This window comes from Trichosurus vulpecula, chromosome 1 (assembly GCF_011100635.1).
Source record: "Trichosurus vulpecula isolate mTriVul1 chromosome 1, mTriVul1.pri, whole genome shotgun sequence".
Lineage (NCBI taxonomy): Eukaryota > Metazoa > Chordata > Mammalia > Diprotodontia > Phalangeridae > Trichosurus > Trichosurus vulpecula.
In genome coordinates this window covers 62,110,436-62,137,433 of record NC_050573.1, presented here as the reverse complement: position 1 = coordinate 62,137,433, position 26,998 = coordinate 62,110,436, and the positions used below count along the sequence as shown (strand labels likewise).

General features: G+C 42.1%; 1 protein-coding gene across 1 annotated transcript; it reads left to right on the top strand.

Moving 5' to 3' along the window:
• The first annotated feature begins 1,824 nt into the window (after positions 1-1,824).
• MRPL34 (mitochondrial ribosomal protein L34) lies at positions 1,825-3,922 on the top strand. The gene is made up of 2 exons (XM_036740758.1): positions 1,825-1,937; positions 3,396-3,922. Exons 1-2 carry the CDS (start codon positions 1,846-1,848, stop codon positions 3,667-3,669), a joined length of 366 nt encoding a protein of 121 aa, XP_036596653.1. The 5' UTR covers positions 1,825-1,845; the 3' UTR covers positions 3,670-3,922.
• The last annotated feature ends 23,076 nt before the right edge of the window (positions 3,923-26,998 follow it).

Sequence of the window (26,998 nt, the reverse complement as noted above, 5' to 3'; positions counted from 1 at the left end):
AGTCACAAAGAGTTGGATGTGACTGAAACAACTGGACAGCAACAGCTTCCTGACTCCAGGTCTAGCACTATCCTCTGAGACACCTAGCTGACCCAAACTGATGGGTAACTAATGGGTGTTATATGACCATCTGGCAGGTGATCCCTTCTGTTCCTTCTTCTTGGCTGGATCTTTTCCAGGTCTTTCTAATCTCCTCTTTCAGAGGCTTCAGGGTGTAAACTTTTCTCTGGCTGCCACCCTCTCCTTCCTATCTTCTTTTCCTCTGGGAGATTTAATCTCTCACCTCCTGTTTCAATAGTTAGCTCACCTTTTAGCCTGGAACAGTAGCTCTCAGGTTCACGTGAACCTTTCCTCTATTTTAAGTATAACTATCAGATAAAAATTTATAATTATAATAATAATAAAAAATTTATTAATTCAATAGCTCAGCACTCCCAATTAGGAAAATTCCTAATGCCCAGACAAAGGTTTGGCTTTCTGCACTGACTTAATTTTTTTATTATCTCTAGCTACCTCCTGGCTTTTAAATGTTGAAGACAAAAAAACTTAGGATAACGTGGCATAGTGTAACATTTCTTATTGGACAGTCATAGAGAGGGGAAGATGCAGCGGACTTTGGTTCCAAAGGGGTGAGTACAACTGGTAACCACCCAGTTTTCTGTTCTGAGATGCCTGAAAGGGACCAGTGGTCCTCCTTGATCTCTCTCTCTCTTCTTCCCCACAGCTCAGTCCTATCTTCAGTATCTCTTTTTTGCCAACTGACTCTCCTGCTGATCCTTTCTGGTTCAACTCATAAAAACCAGGGCAGGGTTGGTAATGATGTCTCTCTCACTACTGTTGTAATTGCTTCTTGGCTCTTGCAATGCCCATTTCTTCCTCTCAATCTATCACTCAGAGACTATGAGTGTCCCTTTACAGACCACTAGGCATGACTCAAGTCTGTCTCCTGGCACAGATTGGGATAGTCTCAGGGTTCAGAGTTGTCCCTCCAAACTACAAGTCCCAGAATGCCCCTTAGTTCTATGAATTTCCCCCCCCCCCCCCGCAACCACTATTTTCCCCACTAACTGAGAGAGTAGAGGCAGTCCTGCAGTCCCTTCATCTCCTCTAGAATAAAGACCAACCTGCTGTATCTGGTGCATTGGCAGATACAAAAACACAGCACACTCTTAGGAGTTATATAGCAAGATTCTTTTTGACGTTCGTAACTGCTGGGAGCGAGGTGGTGAACTCCCTATACGGTTCCCGTTGGAAACGCTTGGTGGGTTCTGTCACGCAGGGACTCTTGAGCAAGGAGAGCTTCTGCCTTTCCATAGTCTTTCTTTTTGCTTCTACTTATGTTCTCAGTGCTTAGCACAGTGCCCGGAGCATAAAACATGGTTAATAAATACTTTCATCTGTCTATCTGATAGGATACGCATTAAAAGCTCGGATGCTTTAAATCAGCAACTAGCAGATTCTTCCAAGCCCTACTGCAAAAAGGGTCTTTATCATCGATCCATCAACCAATCAACATTTATTAAGCAAGGACTACGGCGAGGCGCTGTGCCAAGGCCCCGCCCCCTAGCACAAGGCGCTAACCAGCTCCAGGTGAAGCGCCGAAAGCCTGCAGCAAGCCCGAGGCTATCTGGGAGCCAGCCTCCCACGGGGACTACAACTCCCGTGAGCCCTTGCGACAGGGCACTGCTCTATTTCCCCGGAGAGGACGGGAGCAAGGTGAACGTGTCCGCCTCTTATCTTACGCGCCTGCTCCTACGGAGGGCAGTGATTGGCGAGCAGAAGCCAATAGGAGACGTGGTTGTTTCAGTCCTAGTGCGGGCTACGCCGAGGCAGAGAGCGGGGAGAATGGGCTTCGTGCTGCGTTCCCTTTACCAGTGGCCGGGTCTCGCGGGGTCCCGGCGTGGACTCCTCCTCGTCACCCCTGACGCTCCTGCCAGGTGAGGGTTAGGGAGAGAAGAGTCCGGAGACGAAGAGGGAAGGGGAGACCTAGAACATGGAATATTAGCGCTAAGGAGGGCAGCCCTGGAACATGGAATGTTAGGGTTGAAGTGGGGGAGGGGAGCTTCAGAACATAGAACTTTAAAACTGGGAAAGGGAAGGGAGCCTTAGAACATGGAACTTTAGAGCTGAACGGGGGGAAGGAGAGCCTTAGAATATGGAACATTATAGCAGAGAGTGGGGACTATAGAATCCTAAATCTGAAAAGGACCTTAGAGGCCAGCCCCGGCATTTTACAGAGGAGAAAACTGATTAGGAGACGAAATATTACGATTATACATCTAGTTAATGTGTGAGGCAGCGTTTGAACTCAGGTCTTTCCGACTCCAGGTCCAGTGAGCAATATACGGTGTTTGAACTAGAAAGAGGAAGGGGGACCCCCCTAGAATGTGGGATATTAGAGCTAGAAAAGAGCCAGGAGGGCATCCTGCAGTGTTGGAGCTGGCTGGAAAGGAGGGGTACTACAGCCAGCCCCGTTCTAGAGGGAAGAACCCCGTTATCAGGATTCTGATCACTTACAGTGTGACTTTGAGGTAGTTGTTTCTGTCTCTAATGATGGGATTCTGGGAGCGTGGGCATCTCAGGAGGAGGCAGAATAAGTCAAAAGAAGGAGGAGGGGTCAGTGATTGAGGAGAGCCTAAGATTTATTAAGTGCCTACTTCATGCAAGCCCTGTGCTCCATCCTAAGGGTATGATTTTTTTTTTTAAATGCCAGGCCCACCCTTGAGGAGTTTATAGTCTAGTTGAGTGGGTAATTGGTAGGGAGTGGGGAGGTGGCTGATTGTCTCCTTGCTGCTAGGGGAGAGAAACTCTTATCTAGAGTCAAAAGACACAGTCCCCTCTCTCCCATTAATTTGAGGATGACACTAGGTAAGTCACTTCCCCTCTGTAGAGGAAACTGCCTTTTTCCTTCTCGGTAAAATGGAGTTAATGATACCTGCTCTCCCTTCCCTGTAGAATTGTGAGGATCAAATGAGAAGGTGATTTGTAAATGACAGAGTGCTGCCAGTAATGCTTCCAATGTTTCTATAACAGGATGACAACCCTGGGACATAGGTATTGTAAAAATAATTAGCCTTATTTTATAAATGAGGAAATAGACCCAAGTGACTTGTCCATGGTCAGAGGAAAGATACATGCTCTCCTGACTCCAAAGCCTGAATTCTGTATTTATACTGTAACACACAGCTACATACTCGTGAGTTATTACTGGAGTCCATACCCTTTTCTCTCTTCATTGGTGCCCAGTGCTGTTCATAGCCCAGCTTCAATCCCAAGAAGAATGGGCATTTCACTGGTCAGTTTCTGGGTGGTCACCAACTTAGGCCATCATCCACACTGCAATGTTGCCCCCTCTCCTTGAGCTTGCTCACAGAAAAGCCCTTCCTTCACTCTAGATCATTCCTGCCATGGCTGCCCCAGCTCAGGACTGTCACCCTCCTCACCCGAGTCTCTGCTGATCCCTGTGGCAGCTTCCATGTGGCACAGCATAGTGCCCTGTCGCCTTGGTGCTATCAACAGGTCCGTTCTAAGGCCCGAGGCAATGAATACCAGCCCAGTAATATCAAACGGAAGAGGAAACATGGTTGGATTCGGAGGCTCAGCACCCCTGGTGGAGTCCAGGTTATCTTGCGGCGAATGCTGAAGGGTCGGAAGTCCTTGACCCACTGAGGCCCGAGCAGGCTATCAAAGGGCCAGAATAAATAGCACCTAGGAACCGCATTAGCAAGATGGGATGGACAGGAACACCACCAAGATAAAGCTTGAGCTCCTGAATACCAAGCCAAGACAATGGCTTCCCTTTCTTGGTATATTGATATCATGGGACTTTTTCTGCATGATCTTTGGGTTTAGAAGACTGAAGCTCTTTTTGTGATGTCAGGTGATTTACTAAGTACAGAACTATTAAAGCAGTTAAACCCTGCAGAGGTGTTGGAGTGTGATCTTTTCCCAGGTGTGCAGTTTGTGGGGGGAGTTATAAGCATATGTATGAAAATGTAATTTAATGGGATAAATGCGAAGCCCTATATTTGAATTCCAAAAAACCAACCACACAAAGAATGGAGGTGTGACTAGACAAATTTCGTTAAAAAAGAACTAGGCAGTATACATTTAAAGTGGCCAAAAGAAGGTATATGATAGTCCCACTATGTTCATTTCTGCTAACCATATCTTGGGAAAGATGTAGATAAGCTAGAGGGTGATTATGGTAGTGAGGAGTGTCATGTGAAGATTGAAAGAACTAGGGCTGTTTGGCCTGGTTGTTTAGCATTCAGAGTCATTCACAAGCTACTCTTCCCCACGCACCCCCCACCTTTCCAATCTTATACCTCAGACCAGGGGTGGGGAACCTGTGGCCTTCTAGGTCCTTGGGTATAGCCTTTTGACTGAGTCAGATGTTTTACAGAACAAATCCTTTTATTAAGGGGATTTGTTCTGTGAAGTTTGGATTCAGTCAAAGGGCTACACTTGAGGACCTAGACGGTCACGTGTGGCCTTGAGGCTGCAGGTTCCCCACCCCTGCCCTAGACCATCCCAGCCCTCACATACTCTTGGATCCAGTGCCAGTGGATTCCTTGCTGTTCTTTGAAAAAGACACTCCATCTCCTGACTGGATATTTTCTTTGGCTCTCTCCACACCTGGAATGTTCTCCCTAGTCTCCGTAGTCTCTTCTGGCTGTTCAGATTTCCTTCAAGTCCTACCTTCTACAAGAAGCCTTTCCCTCTTAGTTCTAGTACCTTCTCTCTGTTGATTAATTTTTATTTATCCTGTATATGCCTTGTTTGTACATAGCTATTTGCAGGTTGTCTCCCCCATCATTTTTTGCCTTTGTATCACTGAGCTTAGCCTAGTGCTTAGCACATCGAAGGTACTTAAATGTTTGTTGACTAACTGACTTAGATTTAGGGGGCTGGGGTGGGGCATAGTGGCTGTTTTCTAGGATTTGAAGGACCATCTTGAAAGAAGAATTAGACATATATGTGACCCTAGAGGACAGTTAGGAACAGTAAGTGGAAGTTGCAGAAGGACTGATTTTAGGCCTAATGTAAAGGGGTAGGATCATAGATCTAGTGCTGAAAGGGGTCTTAGAAGTTGTCAAGTTCTGCTGAGGCCCATAGAAGTAGGGAATTGCCTAGATCACCCCTATAGGGTCAGAAATAGGATCTGAACTCAGGTCCCTTGAATACCCTTTACCTGAGAGATTGATCTAAAGCAGGTTTTTGCAAAGTCCACATTTCCAGAGAGTTCTCAAAGCCCTCTGGATCTCTATAAGATCATGCATGCAGATACACCGCAGCTATACTATCAGGTGGACACTTATTGATAAAAATCTGAGACTTGGGTTTTTGAAGCTGGAAGAGGGATGAGTTCCTCATGGGGAGGTAGAATGAAATAGACGCACTTTCTTGTGTTCTCTGGATGACTGAGGACGTGAGGGTACTTGCTGACACTTTACCTGGTTGTCAGCATTGATTGCTTTAACCTCAAAGGGAAACCTTACCATACACCTTGATTGATATGGATTGTCTGCCTAGAGAGAGGGTTTGAGGATCTGGTCAGATTGAAAAAGTGTTCCCCGGTTTTGCCTAAAGCTTTTAAAAGTTTAGCTTCTGTTATTGCCAACTTAAGTTTCTCTTGTTGCTTCTGGTGGTGGATGGAGGGCATCAAATGGAGGTTTATAGCAAATTTTTCTCTGATAGTGTCACTGCTGCTGAGGCTATCCCTTGGACTCTGTACTATATATTGAGTGTGATGACAGCCAAGAAAGCTAGACTGTGTCTAGTCACTTGAGGGCTCTCTTAAGAACTTTGGAATTGATTTGTGACATGGGAGACCCTGGCACAGGAGCCCGGCATGCCAACATCAGAGAAGGTGCTGTGTTTTATGAGCAAAGCGGAATTGAAGCAGCTCAAAAGAAACATGAGATGCGCAAATTTAGAGAATCCACCCCAAATGTTCATGTGGACTATTTGTGTTTGACCTATGGTAGAACATTCCGAGCTCATATGGGTCTGGTCAGCCACAGTCAGACACACTATAACTTGTATAGTGATGTCATTTTGGTCCTCTTTGAAAATGGAGGACAACAACCAACCAACCATTCAGGAGGGGACAGTTCTGCTGGTCAGATATCTGGGGTATTCGTGTTCAGTTCTAGGGACAACTACAGCTTTGGAAGGACATTGAAGAGTTAGAGAGTGGTCAGAGAAGGACAACTAGGATAATAAAAGGGGCTTCAAGCTTGTATCGTTACTAGATCAGCTGAAGGAAAATATTTAGCCAGACAAGGGACCATCTAGTGGGAAGATGGGCAGGACCTGATAGATGTCTGGGAGTATTTTAAGGAACTATGCAGAAGAGGGATTAGATTAGTTCTGTTTGGCCCTAGGGAGCCAAAACACTTTGAGAAGCAGGCTAGATAATAGTACAATCAGGTGTCCTTGTCAACTAGATTTTAAGTTCCTGCTATGTGCCAGGTAAGCACTGGGGATGCAAACAAAGTTCCTGCCCTCAAGGAGCTCACAGTCTAATAGGGGAGGCAACACCCAAACAACTGTGGACAAACAAGATACACACACACACAGAGGATAAGTAGAAGTAATCTCAGAGACAAGACACTAAGACCAAAGAGAATGGAGAAAGGCTTCTTGCAGAAGGTGGGAATTTGGCTGAGGCTTGAAGGAAGGTGAAGAACCTTGGACGTGGAGATGAAAAGGAAGAGAGTTCTAGACATGGGGAATAGTAACTTTGAGTCTGGAGGAGTATTTTGTCTGAAGAACAGCAGGGAGGCCAGTGTCACTGGATGGTAGTAGGGAACCACTGGAGTTTGTTTAGTGGCTGATGGACGTGGTCAGACCTGCACTTCAGGAAGATCAGCTGAATGGAGGAGGACCTGGAGTGAGGAGAGTCTTGAAGTAGGAAGACCAACCAGCAGGTTACTGAATTAGTCTAGCTGTGAGGTGATTAAAGGCCTGCACCAGGGTGATGTCAGTGTTAGAGTATAGAAGAGAGGGCATACGCATGAATGATGTTAAGGTAGAAATGGCAAGAGTTGACCACTGGTTGGTTGAATGTTGGTGGGGACAAGGGGGAGGGTGAGCGAGAATGAGGAGTGGAGGATGACACCTAGGTTTCAAGCTTGGGTGACAGGGAGAATAGTGGTATCTTCAACAGTAATAGGGAAGTTAGGAAGAGGGAAGGATTTTTTTTTTGATGGGGAGATCGTTCAGTTTTGGACATGTTGAAGTTAAGATGTCTATGGGACATCTGGGTCAAGATGTCCAATAAACAATTGAAGACAAGAAATCTTTCCCGGAGGTTGAGGGGGTTAGGGCTTGATTGGTAAGTAGATCTCAGAGTCGTTAGCAGAGCTTATGAGATCACCAAGTGACAAAGTACAGAAGGAGAAGAGAAGAGGATTCAAGACGGAGCCTTGGAGGAAGCCTGCAGTTAGGGGGCAAAACTAGGATGAAAACCTGGACAAGAGGAAGATGAATTCAGAACTGGTTAACTGTCCAGAGGATGGTCAGAAGATGTTACTAAGGATCTAGGAGCAAAGGGTAGGAAATGCAAAGACAACTTTAGCTTTGATGTAAAGAAAAATTTCCTAATAGTGAAGAGCCATGCAAAAGTGGAATTGACTGCCTTGTTAGATAATGGCATTCATTTCCCTCACTTCTGAATTTCAGGGAAAGCCTGCAAGTAACTACTTGTCGGGTGTGTTGCAAAGCAGATTCTTCTTCAGATGTAGGCTTAGACTAGATGGCCTTCAAGGCCTCTTCCAACTCTGATTTTGTGATGTGTGCAAGGCATTTTGGCAGGCACTAGAGAGATCGCAGATAACATTATGTTGACCCTCAAGTGGTTTGTCATCTAATGAAGGGGATAGACATAAATAGAAATAGTTATATTCAAGTTTCAATTCCATAGCACCAAAGAGCCACCAGGCAAAGTGTTACAAGAAATTCAAGGAGGAAGTGTTCCCTTTTACGTGAGGGAGGTGGGTTTCAGGGAAAGCTTCATATGCGTTGGACCACAAAGGAAGGAAAGTTATGTCAATAGGTGACAATGGGATGGGGAGTTTTGAGGACAGGAAAGGCAGCATGTTCAAAGGCATTGAGATGGGGGTGGGCCCTGTGAAATCGGAGCAGAAGAGTGGTATAGTTTGGTTGGAATGTAGACTGCTTGAAAGGAAGAATTTTCAGGGAAGGCAGATGCTACACATCCTTGAATGCCAAAATAAGAAGTTTCAATTTTATTCAGTATTCAATGGGGAGCCACCAAAGGTTTTTGAGTAGTAGTGTCATGATCATAGCAATTCATAAAGACTATTACTCAAGTAGCGATTGATTCATAGAAGGGATCGACTTACAGTGAAGGTGTGAAGAGATAAATAAGGATGTTTTCAAGTCATAGGATTATAAGGGCACAAAAGTACTAGAAATAGTCTGAAGAATGAACGATGACTTCTGACTAGGGGTTCATTGAAGGCTTTGTGGATAGGCAGATATATTTATCAACGGGCAGAGAGGAAGAGCAGGGGAGGGGTGTGTGTGTGCAGTATATTCCAGACATAGAGAAGAGTATGAGCAAAGCCACACAAGTGGGAACTCACAGGATGTGTTTAGAAACTGGTGTGTCATCAATTTGTCTGGAGTGTTGTGTGAGACGAAACTGAATCCTTGGGTTGGAATCCTATTCTGGAGGACCTCAAATGCCAGCTGAGTTTGAGCTTTATCCTTAGGGTCCCATAAGAGGCATCTGAGGCTAGAAGGGAAATGATCAGAGCTGGACTTTAGGAAAATGACTAGTGGTCTGTGCATGATGGGTTGGAGAGGGAGAGTCTAAAGGCACGGAAGCTGATTAGGAGGCCCTTCTAGTGGCTCAGGTGAGAGGGTATTTAAGGAATAGGCCAGGTCCACACCTGTAATTCCTGATATTGGGGAGTCTGGGGTAGATCACTCTAGCACATGGGCATTCTGAGTAGAAGGGCTAAGAAAATTGGGTGTCCACACTAAGACTCACACCAATATGGGGAATCCACAGGATCAGGGGCCTACCAGGTTACTTAATGGAGAAGCAAACCAACTCAGAAAGAAGGAAGATTAAAGCTTCTTGTTCTGGGATCAGACTATGGGTGGCTGCTATACTTTCAACCCTGGTGAGACAGAACCTGCCTCAAAATAAAGTTAACAAATACACAAAAGAGTAGCAGTGAGAGTGAGATAGTGGGAATGAATATGAGAACTATCGTGCCGGTAAAATGGAGAGGATGTGGTGATTCATTGGAAGTATGGGATCTAGGAGATGGAGGGGTAAAAGATGATACTGACATTTTGAGTCTGGGGTACTGTAATGATGGTGCTACTGTTGGCAGAGATATGAAAATCAAGAGGAGAGGTAGGTAAGTTGGTGCCCTAGGAAGAAAGCAGCTTCCTTGATGCCACTGTCACCATTACCAACTCATGCCTGATCATTCCTGAAACAGTTATCCAGATAATGCCCTCTGGCTTCTGTGAGACTGGTATTACCCAGCATTGTGGGGGAGATACAAATCGCATTGTCACAAGGAGCTCACAGTCTAGTAACAGAGATTATGATACGTGCATGACTTTTCTACGAAGACAGCAGGAGAGCTTTATATGTCCTTTAAAGTGTTGGAACTTAGCCTATGAAGAAATATCTTATTCACTGAGCAGCAATTACATTTAACCACTCATGCAGTGTGTCTTAGAGAATCATTGATCTAAATGTATAGACTGTTGGTTTGGTATTTATGTAAATAGCAGTTTACCATGCTTTAATTTTGTACATCCATATCTTAGGAGAACTAATGAGTTCTCTTATCAATCTTGTGGGTTTTCTTTACTTGTTTTAAACAAGTCAGGGCATCTGTTTGTATTTACCTTATCAAAACTAGAGAGTGTTTGTGTATATGTGTATGTCTTCATTCCTAGGTACCAGTTTGCAAAAGTCTTTACATATTTCAGTACAGACGCTCTAATACTCAATAGCACTAAGTGTGCTAGAAATAAATCCTTAGCTCATTTGGATATACCTACATTGTTAAACAATGTCAAAACGTTAATCATTAAAACATTTTTTGATTTAAAAAAAAAAAAGGCCATGAGAGAACCTTGATTTTCTCAGCTTTGGTCAAACCACAACTGGAGTATGGTTTTTAGTTCTCCAAGTGCTATATTTTAGGAAAGGTGTTGGCTGTCTGAAATGTGTCCAGAACAAGGCGACCAGGATGGTGAGAAAGTTTGAGAGGATTATTTGAAGGAACTAGGGATATTTAGCCTAGAGGAGAGAATATAGCCAACTACAGGCAGCTTGTTTGCTGGGCACTGTTGGACAGAAGCTGGGTAGAAGTTAGAGAGGGGCAGATTATTAGTAGATTCAAGGAAAAACTTTCCAACAATTAGGTCCGACTGAAAGTAGATGATTACCTTAGGAGATATAGGCTCATCTCTACAACCAGAAATGGTCCTCCAACCTCTACTGGAAACTTTCTTGCAGAGGCTGGAGGACCATTTCTGGTTGTGGTAGAAAGGATACCTATTCAGGTACAGGTTGGGATGAATGACTTATGTCCCTTCCAGCTTGGAGATTCTGTGACATATAGCTGGAGGAGCACTCAGAGGCAGTTTCATGGAAGAAGTGGCATTTAAACTGGGTTTTGAACCGGTAGGCTGTCAACATGCAGAGATAGTGGAAGAAGCCTAACCTCTAGGCGGAGGTACAGATAAGATTGACTACTTGAATAGAAAAATTTTTAGGGAAGGTTGGATCCAGACTCTAAATGGCCTTGAATGCCAAAATAAGGAATTTAAATCTTATTCAGTAGGCAGTTAAGAGTTGGAAGATACCTTGAATAGCAAACAGTCTTAAGACCATTAAACCCGCTTCTAGCCTAGCTCCCACAGCCATCACTAAGAGGAGAAATCATTGTGAAGAGGGGACCCACTTTCATCATCATCACCAGTAACAGGCACAGGAGCCCTGACAGGGGCAGCACCCCACAGACCAGTCTTCATGGCCATCATCTGGGAAAGCAAGTCCTGTTGAGAGAGGGCTAACTGTCCTCACCAACTGTCAACCAACTGCCCCACACAGAGCAGGCAGGCAAGCCAACCCAGCTGAAGAGGCAAGGACCCTGGAGGAAGAGACAGGAGGCAGCATGTGCTGCGCAAGTCAGACTACTGCTGCTACCACTGTGTCCCTTCAGACTTCAAAGGAAAACACCCAGGACTCTGAACCAGAGAGCCTTGAGAATTGCAAGGCTTCCAGCCCTGTGCCCACAACCATCTCCTTAGAAAGCAAACCCTGTGGAGATGCAGCTTGGCCTTGCTCATGGTGGAGCTACAGCTATTGATGTACCAGAAAGGAAAGGTCTTGTCGCCCAAGTCCTTGGCTCTGTCAGGTGGTGACATTGCAGAAGTGGCCTCACCCTCTGCCTTGTTGCTATGGATCACAGTCTCCTCACTAGAATGTCAGCTCCTTGAGAGCAGGCACTGTCTGACTTTTCTATTTATGTCCCCACACTTAGCACATCGTAAGGGCTTAGTAAATGTTTTATTCATTCATCCATCTCTCTTCTCATTTTACAGATGGAAATAAGGGTTAAAGAAGGAAAATGACTTACCTAAGATTCTACACAAGTAAGGAGCAGGGAAACCAAGATTTGAATGCAGATATTCAGTTTCCAAATCTAGCCCTCATTTAACTGTGCATAACTTTTCCTCTGGAACAGCCAATAGCCCATAGCATGAGAGGTAATAGAGGCCTGAATTTGGATAGATGGCATCTGTCCAGAGAGGAGAGAATGGACTGCTGCAGGAGATGCTGAGGAGGCAGAATCCCTTTCTGACTCTAAGGCCATCCTGCGACCTTCTATGCTGAGTGACAGCCAGAAAGTGTCCTATGCCTCTCTAGGCTCACAATTTCCTTCTTGCACTGTGGTCTCTATTCCTTAACACGTCCATTCTCGGCTCAGGGATGGAAGTCTTTAGGAAACAGGTAATATAAATAACATTTGAGGTGGTACTGGAATGTTATATTTTGGTAGGGCAGGGCCCTTGAGACCTTCCTCCATCTTATCCTATGGAGTCTGCCCCTTTTTAGTGCCTTTGACTTCTGATTGTTAGGAAACAGCTATGGATTTGGAGTTGAGAGCTGGAGTTCAAATCCTGGCACTAACATTAACTAGCTATGTCACTGTGGAAAAAGTCAACTCTTTTTCTAGTTTCCTTATCTATAAAATGAGAATAAAAAGTATTCAGGTATCAGATTTGTGAGGAATGGTACATCTGGTGTTTTGTGCTGTAGAAATGTGAGTTGTCCCACCCTGCCCCTTTGCCCCCATCCTCTCCATTGTGATCTCTCCTCCTCCCTCTTCTTTGTCAGTTCTTTACCCAGGTCATGCCCTCTGAACGTGGGAGTTCCCGAAGCCTCTGTCTTGGACTACCTTTGGCCCCCTTCTTATTTCACTCTGTACTATCTCATTTTATCTCTTCAGTTCAGTTATCATCTATATACAGATGATTCCCCTATCTATATATCCAGCCCTAGTTTCTCTCCTGAGCAGCAGTCATGAATCTCAAACTGCTTCTTGGATTGTTTCAAATTGGACATCCAATAGGTATCTTAAACTCAACAGGGCCAACAGGACTCAACTTTCCCAGCAAGTCCCCTACCCTTTCGAACTTCACTATCAGCATTTCCATTCCCCTAGTCACCCAGGCCCACAATCTCAGTGTCGTCCTCAGGTCCTCACTCTCACTCACCTCATATATCCAGTCTTTTGCTAAATGTTGTCATTTCCACCTCCACAACATCTCCCCTAGCCACCACCCTAGAGCAGGCCTTCATCGCCCCTCAACTCCATACCACAATATCCTTCTAAGTGGTCTCCCTGCTTCAAGTCTTGTCTTTTCCAACTCTAATCCATCTTCTACGCAACTGCTGAAGCAATTTTCCTAAAGCATGATCCCCTCTGTCTGTCCCCATCCCCCCCCCCAAGGAGCTCCAGGGGCTCCCTTTTTCCTCCGGGATTAAATATAAGGTCCTCTGGGCAGAAACTGGGCATAGACCAATATCTTACACCATATACCAAAATAAAGTCAAAATGGGTTCATGATTTAGGAGTAAAGGCTGATACTATAAGTAATTTGGGAGAGCAAGGAATAGTTTACTTATCAGATTTATGGAAAAGAAAAGAATTCATGACACAACAAGAGATAGAGAGCATTACAAAATGCAAAATGGATAATTTTGATTATGTTAAATTGAAATGTTTTTGTACAAAAAAAGCCAATGCAACAAAAATTAGGAGGGAAGCAGAAAATTGGGAGAAAATCTTTACAACTAGCATCTCTGATAAAGGCCTCATTTCTAAAATATACAGGGAACTGAGCCAAATATGTAGGAATACAAGTCAGTCCCCAGTTGAGAAATGGTCAAAGGATATGAACAGGCAGTTTTCAGAGGAAGAAATTAAAGATATCTATAGGCATATGAAAAAATGCTCTAAATCACTACCGATTAGAGAAATGCAAATCAAAACATCTCTTAGATACCATCTCTCCTGTCAGCTTGGCTAAAATAACAAAACAGGAAAACGATAAATGCTGGAGAGGATGTGGGAAAATTGGAACATTGTTACATTGCTGGTGGAGTTGTGAACTGATCCAGCCATTTTGGAGAGCAATTTGGAACTATGCCCAAAGGGCTATAAAAATGTTCATACCCTTTGACCCAGCAATACCACTTCTAGGGTTGTATCCCAAAGACATCACACAAGTGGGAAAAGGACCCATAGGTACAAAAATATTTATAGCAGCTCTTTTTGTGGTAGCTAAGAATTGGAAATCAAAGGGATGCCCATCAATTAGGGAATGGCTGAACAAGCTGTGGAATATGAAGGTAATAGAATACTATTGTGCTATAAGAAATGGGGATGATACAGACTTCATAACAACCTGGAAAAACCTACATGACATAATGCTGAGTGAGTGGAGCAGAGCCAGGAGAACATTACACACAACCACAGATATATGGATTCTGTGAGGACTAACCCTGACAGACTTTGCTCATCTCAGCAACACAAGGTACAAAGACAACTCCAAAGGACTCAGGATGGAAAATGCTATCTACATCCAGAGAAAGAACTATGAAGTACAAATGCAGATTGAGGCACACTTCATGCTAGCCTTTTTTTCCCTCCTTTTTTTTCTTTTTCTCTCTTTTGTTTTTGTTTTTGGGTTGGGTTTTTTTTTTTTTTGATCCTGTTTCTTCTTTCTCATGATTCATTCCATTGGTCATAATTCTTCTCCATAACTTGACTAGTGTGTAAATTAATTCAATGCAAAGTTATACGTGGAAGTAATATGGGATTCCATGCTGTCTTGGGGGGGGGGAGGAAGGGAAGAAAATCTGGAACTCAAAATTAGGTAGAACCGAGTGTTGTAAACTAAAAATAAAAAAAATTTAAATTAAATTAAAAAAAAAAAAGAAATGTTGAGTTTCAACATCCAGTCTGAAATGATGAAGGATTGGCACTTGAGTCTAGGGGTGGATACATTGATCTGAGATCCTCTCCAAGCTAAATATTCACATTCAACAAAAGTGGCATCCCCAAGGTAAAATGACTACCAGAAGAATTAATGTCAACAGATTAGAACTCTTCTCTGAGTGGGAACAGTTTGTTGCGAACTTGGAGGGAAAGTTGAGCCAACACATAGAACTAAAGAGTGGAGCAGAAAAGGAGTGGGCAGCTTTCAGAGATTTGCTCCTCTGGGTCAGAACACTAGCAAACATCAAGACTGGTTTGATGAAAATGATGGGGAAATTCAGAAGCTGCTAAATGAAAAAGAACTGCACAGGGTCTACCAGCAGGATGGTTCATCCACCTCTAAGAAGGTAGCATTTAATTCCATCAAAAGTAAAGTACAAGCAAAGCTTTGAGGGATGCAGGATTCTTGGTTGGGTAAGAATGCAAAGGAAATTCAGTTTTATGCTGACAGCAACAATCCATAGTGCTTTTACGATGCCCTGAAGGCTATTTATTGGCCAAAGACCTATGGATCATCTCAACTACTAAGTGCTGATGGAGCCACATTGACCAGTGATAAGGACATGATTCTAGAAAGATGGGATGATGTCTCACCAGACATCATCAATCAATCAATGGTCAATCACTGACCATTTACTTCAGGTTAAAGTCACTCCCTCCCTAGCTGATGCTCCAATTGAAGAAGAGGTTTTGAATGCCATTAGGCTCCTTTCGAGTGGTAAAGCACCTGGTGCTGATTCTATTTCAGCTGAGATTTACAAGGTAGGGGGTCCATTGTTCATACAAAAGCTGACTGAAATTTTCCAGGTTATACAGCAAGAGGAGGTTATCCCCAGGAGTTAAAGGATGCCTCCATTGTCCATCTCTATAAAGTTTACAGGAAATAGATTGTCCTGTAACATCACAGAGGGGTTTCTCTCTTAGTCACTGCTGGCAAGATTCTTGCCAGAGTCCTCCTTAATAGGCTAATCCTTCGCCTAGAAGATGGCCATTTACCTGAGAGCCAGTGCAGCTTCAGAAAGGGCCAAGGAACAGTTGATATGGTGTTTGCTGCTGCACAACTCCAGAAGAAATGCCAGGAGCAGAATAAAGGTCTGTACACAATGTCTGTAGATCTGACCAAAGCCTTTGATACTGTTAGTCATGAAGGCTTATGGAAAATTATGTCAAAATTTGGTTGCCGGAGAAGTTCATCAGCATGGTACATCAATTTCATGATGGCATGCTTGCCTGGGTTCTGGATAATGGGCAATGCTCTCGTGCCTTCCCAGTCACCAATGGATTGAAACAAGGCTGTGTGCTCGCTCCCATGCTTTTTAGCATGATGTTTTCAGCTATGTTGTCACATGCTTTCAATGAGGATGAACATGGCATCAAGGTCAGTTACCACACTGATGGTCAGTTCTTCAACTTGAAAAGGCTACAAGCCAAGACCAAAGTGGAGGGAGTGTTGGTGCATGATTTTCTGTTTGTAGATGACTGTGCACTCAATGCAGCCTCTGAAGCTGAGATGCAACAAAGTATGGATCGATTCTCTGCTGCTTGTGCTAATTTTGGCCTAACAATTAACACCAAGAAAACACAGTTGCTCCATCAGCCACCACCGCACCATCCATACATGGAACCATCAGTTACAGGAAATGGAGAAGTTCTGAATGCTGTGGATAAGTTCACTTACCTTGGTAGTGTACTTTCCAGGGATATACACATTGATAATAAAGTTGACACATGCATCGCCAGAGCTAGCTCAGTGTTTGGGAGGCTCCAAAGGAAAGTATGGGAAAAAAGAGGTATTAGACAGACTACCAAACTGAAGGTCTACAGAGCTGTTGTGCTGACCTCATTGTTGTATGCCTGTGAAACCTAGACAGTATACTAGCACCATGCCAAGAAACTGAATCACTTCCATTTGAATTGTCTTAGGAAGATTCTGAAGATCACCCAGGCAGTGTAAGCTATCAGACACTGAGATCCTTTCTTGAACTAAACTGCTAATCATTCAAACTCTACTTCAGAAAGAGCAAGAACAATGGGCTGCCCGCATTGTTCAAATGCAAAACGGATGCTTGCCAAAAAGACTATTTTATGGAGAACTCACACAGGGCAAGTGTTCACATGGTGGTCAGAAGAAGTGATATAGGGACACTCTCCAGTTCTCTCTTAAGAACTCTGGAATTGATTTGTGACATGGGAGACACTGGCACAGGACTGCTCAACATGGTGGGCCCACATCAGAGAAGGTGCTCTGCTCTATAAGCAAAGCAGAATTGAAACAGCTCAAGAGAAATGCAAGAGGAACAAATTTAGAGAATCTACCCCAAACGTTCACATGGACTATTTGTGCCCGACCTGTGGTAGATCATTTCCAAGCTTGCATTGGTCTGATCAGCCACAGTCAGACACACTGAAACCTACTAGTACAGCATTGTCATGTTGGTCCTCTTTGAGAACAAAGGACAGCAACCAACATAAAGATGACAACTGAATCCAAGGGCACTGATGAGATCACAAGTGAAATATGTAGAAAAAGTAGAAGAGAGCCCAGGACTCAGCTTTGGGGTATACTCAGTTAGTGGGCATGATACAGATGAAGATCCAGCAAAGGAGAATGAGGAGTAGCCAGACAGGAAGAGAGAAACAGAAAGAGGGAGAGGGAAGGAGGGAGGGAGGGAGGGAGAGAGAGAGAGAGAGAGAGAGAGAGAGAGAGAGAGAGAGAAACAGCGAGAGACAGAGAGAGGGAGAGGGAAGGAGAGAGATAGAGACAAAGAAAGAGACTTTGTCTGAGGGAGAGAAACTGAAGACAACCAGAGGGGACAGCTTTTTCTAGACATTTGCTGGGAGAACAGAGAATAGCTTGAAGGGGGTAGTAGGACCTAGTGAGACAGTGGAGTTTTTTGTTTGTTTAATGATGGGGGAGACCTGGGTATGTTTGTAGGTAACAGAACCAGTAGAAGGGATGACTGCAGGGGTAGTCTACTGAAGATGGAAAGAGATCAAAGAGAAGTGTCACCTCATCAGAGACTGGAATAAAGGAGAAAATAGGGGATGATAAATGGCATCTATTTTCTGAGGTGAGATCCCCAGTAAGTCAGTTTGTTGGTGAGCCAATAAGCATTTATTAAGCATTTTCTATGTGCCAGACACTGTGCTAAGCATCAGGGATATGAAGAAAAGCAAATAATAGGCCAGTGTAAAAGGGTCATGGAGTGTGTAGAAGGGAGTAAGGCAGAAGAAAACTACAAAGGTAGGAATTGGCCTAGTTATGAAGAGCTTGAAATGCCAGAGGACTTTATATTTTTTTTCTCATTTTTTCATTTTTTTTTTTATTTTTAGTTTACAACACTCGGTTCTACATAATTTTGAGTTCCAGATTTTCTTCCCTTCCTTCCCCCGCCCCCACCAAGACGGCATGGAGTCCCATATAACTTCCACGTATAACTTCACATTGAATTAATTTACACGCTAGTCAACTTATGGAGAAGAACTGATCAATGAAATGAATCATGAGAAACTCAACATTTCTAAAGCAGAATCTATCTTTTTTTTTTTTTTAAAGAATCTGCCCTCATCATTGAGCAAAACAAAATTTCATACCAATACATGCATAGTCCAGCAAAACCAATTCCTACATTGATCTTGACTTCAAATGTATCTCTCTGAATTTTAAGTTCCCCTCTGGCCATTTCTTTCTTTCTTTCCTTCTTCTTTGTCTTCTTCTTCTTCTTTGTCTTCTTCTTCTTCTTCTTCTTCTTCTTCTTCTTCTTCTTCTTCTTCCTCTTCTTCTTCCTCTTCTTCTTATTCTTTGTTTTCGTCTTCTTCATCTTCTTCATCTTCGACACTTCACATTTCACTATCTGCAAGTATTGATTGTGTCTTCTCACTTCTTTCTAGTTACTTCTCTGGCGTCTTTGAGCTTCAGCATTGCCTTCAACTTTTTAATGAGTAGGTACATACTTCCACTCAACATTCATGTCCCAAGGCATATTATTCAGCTTAGTGAATTGGTCTTGGTGGACAACATCTTTATTTTTATTTCTTTTCCAGCCATTTTCTTTCCAGTTGTCAATCCATTCATTCATACCTTTGGTGATAAGTTGTTTATCTGTGCACACAATAAGTCTGTCCTTATTTAGGGCCTTTACATGCTCAATCCCTTTGGTAGCTGCTTTTAATGATGCTCTTTGGTTTCTCTGTCGTCCAGAATACATAGCACTTATGTTTAGATCATGATTTGGTTCCCAGTGAACACCAATACCTCCTTGCTCCCCTTCTCTTCCATTATTTTTGTAGGTACCCTTGACATGCACAGTGTTAGGGTCTGATGCTTGGTGTGGTTGCCCATACTGACTTTCAGAGCTTCTAGTCTGCCAACTATAGTCATAGCTCCTCAGACTGTGTTTCCAACTCATCTCCGGTCTCTCCAAAGGCTTAGTGAAAAAAGAAAAAAAGTCTGACCTTCAGAGATTGTGACCCTCTTCTTTAAAAACAGAAAAAGGCAGTCACACAGCTAGTGCCTGAGGCCAGATTTGAACTCAAATCCTCCTGAGTTCAGAGCTGATGCTCCTTCCACTGTACCACCTAGCTGCCCCAAGCATAGAGTTTCATACACAGTCTTCTGGATTGATGGATTTATCATTGCATTGACCAAAATTCTAAAGTTTTTTAAAGTTGTTTTTTCTCTGTAATGTTGTCGTTGTATCAGTTGTTCTCCTTATTTTTCTCACTTCATCTTCTGTCAGTTCATATGTGTCTTTCCAGTTTCCTCTAACATGTCCATTTTTTAATTTCTTATGGCACAATAATATTCCATTACATTCATGTACCATAATTTTGTCTAGCCATTCCCCACATTCCAAACTGGGGCTCTTATGATAAGATTTGCTATAAATATTTTTGTACATATAGGTCCTTTTTTTCCCACAAACCATCCTTCCTCCAGACTTCCTTATTACTGTTAAGGGCACCACCATCCTTCTGTTGGTCCAAGTTCATAGTCTTGCTGTCATACTTTACTCCTCTCCCTCGCTCCACATAACCAATCAATTGAAAATCTTATAATTTTTTTCTCCACAAAATCTCATGTGTATGTGTGTCCCCATCTCTCCACCTATATAAGCCATTGCCCTAGTTCAGATTCTCAAGACTTCTTGCCTGGATTGTTGCAGTGGGGGGATTAAAATTGTGCAGCCTAGAATAAAAGAGCTCTGAGCTAATGGCACTTTATTAAAGGGTCCACTGTCCCCTCTAATGGAATGGATCTTGGATCTTCCTTACCATTTGAAATGCCCCCTTCTTCCAGTACCTTGTTTTTATAGGGTTTGATACCCAAATATGCAAAAGAGGCATGGCAAAATACAGAATCTTAGTAGTTGATAGATCTTGCTCTTGAGGGCCAAAAATGACATATCAGCGGAGGAGGGGGGGTGTTATAGGTTGGGTGAAGCATGGGGCATCTCCACTGACTAAATGATCATAAGATGGTCACCTGCTCATGTTGGGCAAGAGAAAATGGTACAGGGGTACAGCAATAAATTGGGAGACTTTCCAAAGCATCAAGGCATCCTACCCATGCTGGGTTTAGACATGGAATTTGAGTAAAATAGAATGAAGATATCTTTGTCAGCATTCTTGTGGTTGTACAAGTGAGCCTCATAACTTGGTAAATGAGTAGTGAACATTACATTAAAGTTTGAGGCTCACTATAAAAACATATGTATACCTATATGATTTATGTAGAATATCAAACTGATTAATACTGATTGGAATAGAGTAGGGGTGCAAATGAATTACTTCTCACATTCCTCCCCCTTCTATCCACAGAAAGACCCCAGTCTTTCTTTGGATTGATACAATCTAAATGCATAGAAGGCAATCCTCCATGGGCAATGCAAAATCAGAAGGGGGAAATCCCCTTACTGAGGCACAAAGGTGACATTAGAGAAGAGGGAAATGGGCACTACTTACACTGATTATGTTTCATGTGATTAAACATTAACTCATAATATACTGAATATACAATAAATGTCTGAGGTGACTACTGACCAAGAACCACGAGGGATAGGTACCTCCTAGCAAAACATGCCCTACAAGATATGTATATCAGGGAACCATAGGGCATTTGTTCAAGCACAGCAACACAAGCATAGTCTATCCTACATACAGGTTCTGGAAATCTTTTGAGTTTATGAAAACAATTCAAGCAATTTTGACAAAAGGCACCCCATTATGGTGATGAGAAGCAGCATCTCTGCAGACAACACAAACAGTTCTAGACAGCTATAGCATAGGAAGTGGAGGGAAATAAGAAATAGGTTGAGTTCCATGAACAAAGGAATTATCAGTCATTGCTGTCAGTGGTGGAGTAAAGGCCACAGTAGGAGCCTGAAAAGGAGGATTCAAGGTTCCAGATACTGCAAGCTCAGGAACAGGTGGATTAGGAATCATTTGTGGAGGGGATGATGATGATAAAGGTGTTGTGCTTACTTGTCCCATCTCCTACAGTTGTCCAGTCTCTGAAACAGTCCTCCGGAGAGCTCTCCTACTAGGAATACTGGAATGAGTGGGGCTTCTGAGCAGCTTCTGGTGGATTTGCTTTTCAGTTCAGGTCACTTGCAGAGATCCTCTTCTCTGTTAAAAATTTCAGACAAAAGAGATCTTAATACAATTCTAGCTTGCTATGATAATAACTAGGTCAGGTAGTAAGAGCTAGGCCCAACCTTAATAGCCCTAATATAAACATCACTAGACCAGAGAATTTACATTTTTAGATTGGCAAATTCAAATAACTGAAAAATTAAAAATTCTGAACCCAAATTTTTTTTATAAACTTCTTTATTTATTTTTAGTTTACCACACACGGTTCTACATAGTTTTGAGTTCCAGTTTTTCTCCCCTCCCTCCCCCCTCCCTCCCCAAGACGGCATGGAGTCTCATATAACTGTCATGTATGACTTTGCATTGAATTAATTTATGCACTAGTCAAGTCGTGGAGAAGAATTTTGACCAATGGAATGAATCATGAGAAAGAAGAAACAGAACAAAAAAAAAAAAACCCCAAAAACAAAAACAAAAGAGAAGCAGAAAAGGCGAGCATGTAGTGTGCCTCAGTCTGTATTCAAACTTCGCATTTCTTTGTCTCGATGAAGATAGCATTCTCCATCGTGAGTCCCCTGGAGTTGTCCTTGCCCCTTAGGTTGCTGAGAAAAGCGCAGTATGTCAGGTTTGGTCCTCACGGAATCCACATATCTGTGGTTGTGCACAACATTCTCCTGGCTCTGCTCCGCTCACTCAGCATTATGTAGTGTAGGTTTTTCCAGGTTGTTGTGAAGTCTGCATCATCCCCATTTCTTATGGCACAATGGTATTCCATCACCTTCATATACCACAGCTTGTTCAGCCATTCCCCAATTGATGGGCATCCCTTTGCTTTCCAATTCTTGGCTACCACAAAGAGAGCTGCTATAAATATTCTTGTACATATGGGTCCTTTTCCCGCTTGCGTGATTTCTTTGGGATACAACCCTAGAAGTGGTATTGCTGGGTCAAAGGGTATGAACATTTCTATAGCCCTTTGGGCATAGTTCCACACCGCCCTCCAAAATGGCTGGATCAGCTCACAACTCCACCAGCAATGCAACAATGTTACAATTTCCCCACATCCTTTCCAGCATTTATCATTCTCCTGATTTGTTATTTTAGCCAATCTGACAGGAGAGATGTGGTATCTAAGAGTTGTTTTGATTTGCATTTCTCTAATCAGCAGCGATCCAGAGCATTTTTCCATATGCCTGTAGATAGCTTTAATTTCTTCCTCTGAAAACTGCCTGTTCATATCCTTTGACCATTTCTCAATTGGGGAATGGCTTGTATTCCTATATATTTGGCTCAGCTCCCTGTATATTTTATTTTATTTTTTTTTATAATAAATTTCTTTATTTATTTTTAGTTTACCACACACGGTTCTACATAGTTTTGAGTTCCAGTTTTTCTCCCCTCCCTCCCCCCCTCCCTCCCCAAGACGGCATGAAGTATCATATAACTGTCATGTATAACTTCGCATTGAATTAATTTATGCACTAGTCAAGTCGTGGAGAAGAATTTTGACCAATGGAATGAATCATGAGAAAGAAGAAACAGAACCAAAAAAAAAAAACCCCAAAAACAAAAACAAAAGAGAAGCAGAAAAGGCGAGCATGTAGTGTGCCTCAGTCTGTATTCAAACTTCGCATTTCTTTGTCTCGATGAAGATAGCATTCTCCATCGTGAGTCCCCTGGAGTTGTCCTTGCCCCTTAGGTTGCTGAGAAAAGCGCAGTATGTCAGGGTTGGTCCTCACGGAATCCATATATCTGTGGCTGTGCACAACGTTCTCCTGGCTCTGCTCCGCTCACTCAGCATTATGTCGTGTAGGTTTTTCCAGGTTGTTGTGAAGTCTGCATCATCCCCATTTCTTATGGCACAATAGTATTCCATCACCTTCGTATACCACAGCTTGTTCAGCCATTCCCCAATTGATGGGCATCCCTTTGCTTTCCAATTCTTGGCTACCACAAAGAGAGCTGCTATAAATATTCTTGTACATATGTTTCCTTTTCCCTCTTGCGTGATTTCTTTGGGATACAACCCTAGAAGTGGTATTGCTGGGTCAAAGGGTATGAACATTTCTATAGCCCTTTGGGCATAGTTCCAAACCACCCTCCAAAATGGCTGGATCAGCTCACAACTCCACCAGCAATGCAACAATGTTACAATTTCCCCACATCCTTTCCAGCATTTATCATTCTCCTGATTTGTTATTTTAGCCAATCTGACAGGAGAGATGTGGTATCTAAGAGTTGTTTTGATTTGCATTTCTCTAATCAGCAGCAATCCAGAGCATTTTTCCATATGCCTGTAGATAGCTTTAATTTCTTCCTCTGAAAACTGCCTGTTCATATCCTTTGACCATTTCTCAATTGGGAAATGGCTTGTATTCCTATATATTTGGCTCAGCTCCCTGTATATTTTAGAGATGAGGCCTTTATCAGAGATACTAGTTGTAAAGATTTTCTCCCAATTTTCTGCTTCCCTCCTAATTCTTGTTGCATTGGCTTTTTTTGTACAAAAACATTTCAATTTGACATAATCAAAATTATCCATTTTGCATTTTGTAATGCTCTCTATCTCTTGTTGGGTCATGAATTCTTTACTTTTCCACAAATCTGATAAGTAAACTATTCCTTGCTTTCCCAAATTCCTTAGAGTATCAACTTTTACTCCTAAATCATGAACCCATTTTGACTTTATTTTGGTATATGGTGTAAGATATTGGTCTATGCCCAGTTTTTGCCCTACCATTTTCCAATTTTCCCAACAGTTTTTGTGAAATAGTGAATTATTAGCCCAGAAGCTGGCCTCTTTGGGTTTATCAAAGAGTAGATTGCTGAACTTGTTGATTTCACCTACTTGTGTACCTATCCTATTCCACTGATCCACACCCCTGTTTCTTAACCAGTACCAGGCAGTTTTGATGACTGCTGCTGTGTAGTACAGTTTAATATCTGGTGTGGCTAAACCACCATCTCTAGCATGTCTTTTCATTAATATCCTAGATACTCTAGACCTCTTGTTTTTCCAAATGAATATTGTTATTATTTTGTCCAGCTCAGTAAAAAAATTTTTTGGTAGTTCGATTGGTATGGCACTGAATAGATAGATTAATTTAGGTAGAATTGTCATTTTTATTATATTAGCTCGGCCTAACCATGAGCAACTGATATTTCTCCATTTATTTAGATCTGATTTTATTTGCGTGAAAAGTGTTTCATAGTTATGTTCATATAGGCCCTGGGTTTGTCTTGGCAAATAGACTCCCAAATATTTTATAGTGCCTTCAGTAACTTTGAATGGAATTTCTCTTTCTATCTCTTGCTGTTGGGCTTTGTCAGTAATGTATAGGAATGCTGAGGATTTATGTGGGTTTATTTTATATCCTGCAACTTTGCTAAAGTTGTTTATTATTTCAAGTAGTTTTTTACTTGATTCTCTAGGATTCTCTAGATAAATCATCATATCATCTGCAAAAAGTGATAATTTAGTTTCTTCTTTTCCTATTCTAATTCCTTCAATTTCTTTTTCTTCTCTTATTGCTACAGCTAATGTTTCTAGTACCAAATTGAATAATAGGGGTGATAATGGACATCCTTGTTTCACCCCTGATCTTATTGGGAATGCATCTAGTTTATCCCCATTACAAATAATGCTTGTTGATGGTTTTAGGTAGATGCTATTTATAATTTTGAGGAAGGCTGAACCCAAATTTTATAGTGGACATATGTAATTACATAATCTTGTTACAACTATTTATTAAAACTAACTGAAAAATTATGACTCTAGCTACTTTCTTGTCTAGCTACTTTCTTTTAAATGATGATGACCCCTGATACACAACTGAATTCATTTAAAAGTTGTCAAAATAATTGCAATTGTCAGAAAAAGTTCTGGGATGGGATGTATAAATACTTGAGTAGTCAATTTCAAGACAGTAACTAATAAGTTATTTATAATAAAATTTATAATAAAAACATTTGCCTTTCAAGACATGCTCAACATTCAGGTGGTAACAATAAGCCCAAATAAAATTGGCTGTTTATCTTTTTATGCTTCTCTTGAGTCTTGTATTTGAAAGTCAGATTTTCTATTGAGCTCTGGTCTTTTCTCATCAAGAATGCTTGAAAGTCCTCTATTTCATTGAATGACCATTCTCTCCTCTCCCCTCCCACCCCCCAAAGGATCAGACTCAGCTTTGCTGGGTAGGTGATTCTTGATTATAATCCTAGCACCTTTGCCCTCCAGAATATCATATTTCAAGCCCTCTGATCCTTTAATGTAGAAGCTGCTAAATCTTGTGTTATCCTGACCATGGCTCCATGATATTTGAATTGTTTCTTTCTGGCTGTCTGCAATATTTTCTCCTTGACCTGGGAACTCTGGAATTTGGTTATAATATTCCTAAGAATTTTCATTTTGGGATCTCTTTCAGGAGGTAATCAGTGGATTCTTTTAATTTCTATTTTACCCTCTAGTTCTAGAATATCAGGACAGTTTTCCTTGATAATTTCTTGAAAGATGAAGTCTAGGCTATTTTTTGGTCATAGCTTTCAGGTAGTTATTATTATTAATTTAATAAAAAATTATTAAAAATAATTTTAAATTAACTCTCATAGATCTAGTTGAGATATTTTGCAGTGTCTTCTATTTTTTTTCATTCTTTTAGTTTTGTTTTATTGGGGTTTTTTTTTTTTTGCTTTTTTATAAAGTCTTTAGCTTTCTTTTGCTCAATTCTAATTTTTAAGGAATTATTTCCCTCAGTGAGCTCTTGTACCTCCTTTTCCACTTGGCCAATTCTAATTTCTAGTAGTTTTTTCTTCAGTGAATTTTTGTGCCTCTTTTTCCATTTGGCCAATTCTGCTTTTCAATGCATTCTTCTGCTCATTGGTTTTTTTGTACCTCTTTTACCATTTGGCCTAGTCTTTTTTTTTTTAAGGTAGTTTCTTCAGTATTTTTTATCTCTTTTACCAAGCTGTTGACTCATTTTTCATGATTTTCTTGTATCACTCTCATTTCTCTTCTCAATTTTTCCTCTGCCTCTCTTACTTGATTTTCAAAATCCCTTTTGAGCTCTTCCATGGCCTGAGATCAATTCATATTTTTCTTGGAAGCTTTGGATGTAGGAGCTTTGACTTTGTTATCGTCTTCTGAGTATGTGTTTTGATCTTCCTTGTCACCATAGTAACTGTCTATGGTCATAATTTTTTTCTGTTGTTTGCTCATTTTTCCAGTCTATTACTTGACTTTTAACTCTTTGTTTTCAGGGTGGGGGGGGGTGCACTGTGCCAAGCTTCAAGGTTTTGTGCAGCTGTTTTCAGAGATACTTCTAGGGACTTGTAAATTTTCAATTCTTTCAAGGTGGTATGGTCTAAGGAGAGGTGTGTTTACTATTCTCCTGGCCTGTGCTGTGGTCTGTGGGTTACTACAAGGACTCTTTCCTGCCCTGGAACTGTGATGAGGGTCCCTGATCCACTACACCCTGAAACTCTGGTGTGCTAGTGCTCCTCCTTGCCCTGGGACTGCCACCCAGATCTGAGTATGGGCAAAGGAACAGAATCCTGCCTCCAGTGCCAGCAAAGAGACCCCTGTAATCTCCTTCTGATCAACCCCATTACTGTCTATGGGCTGATAGCTCCAGACACTGCCACTGTAGATTCAGTAGCAACAAGGATTGTTCCTGGTTTGCTGGGGCCTGGTTTGTGCCAACACAGTCTTTGCTGGACTGTGCTCCACTCTCACCCAGGTGCAACAGACCTTTCCTGCCAAACTTTTAAGTTGTCTTTGACTGGAAAATTATTTCACTCTATCCTTTTGTAGGTTCTGCCACTCCAGGAAT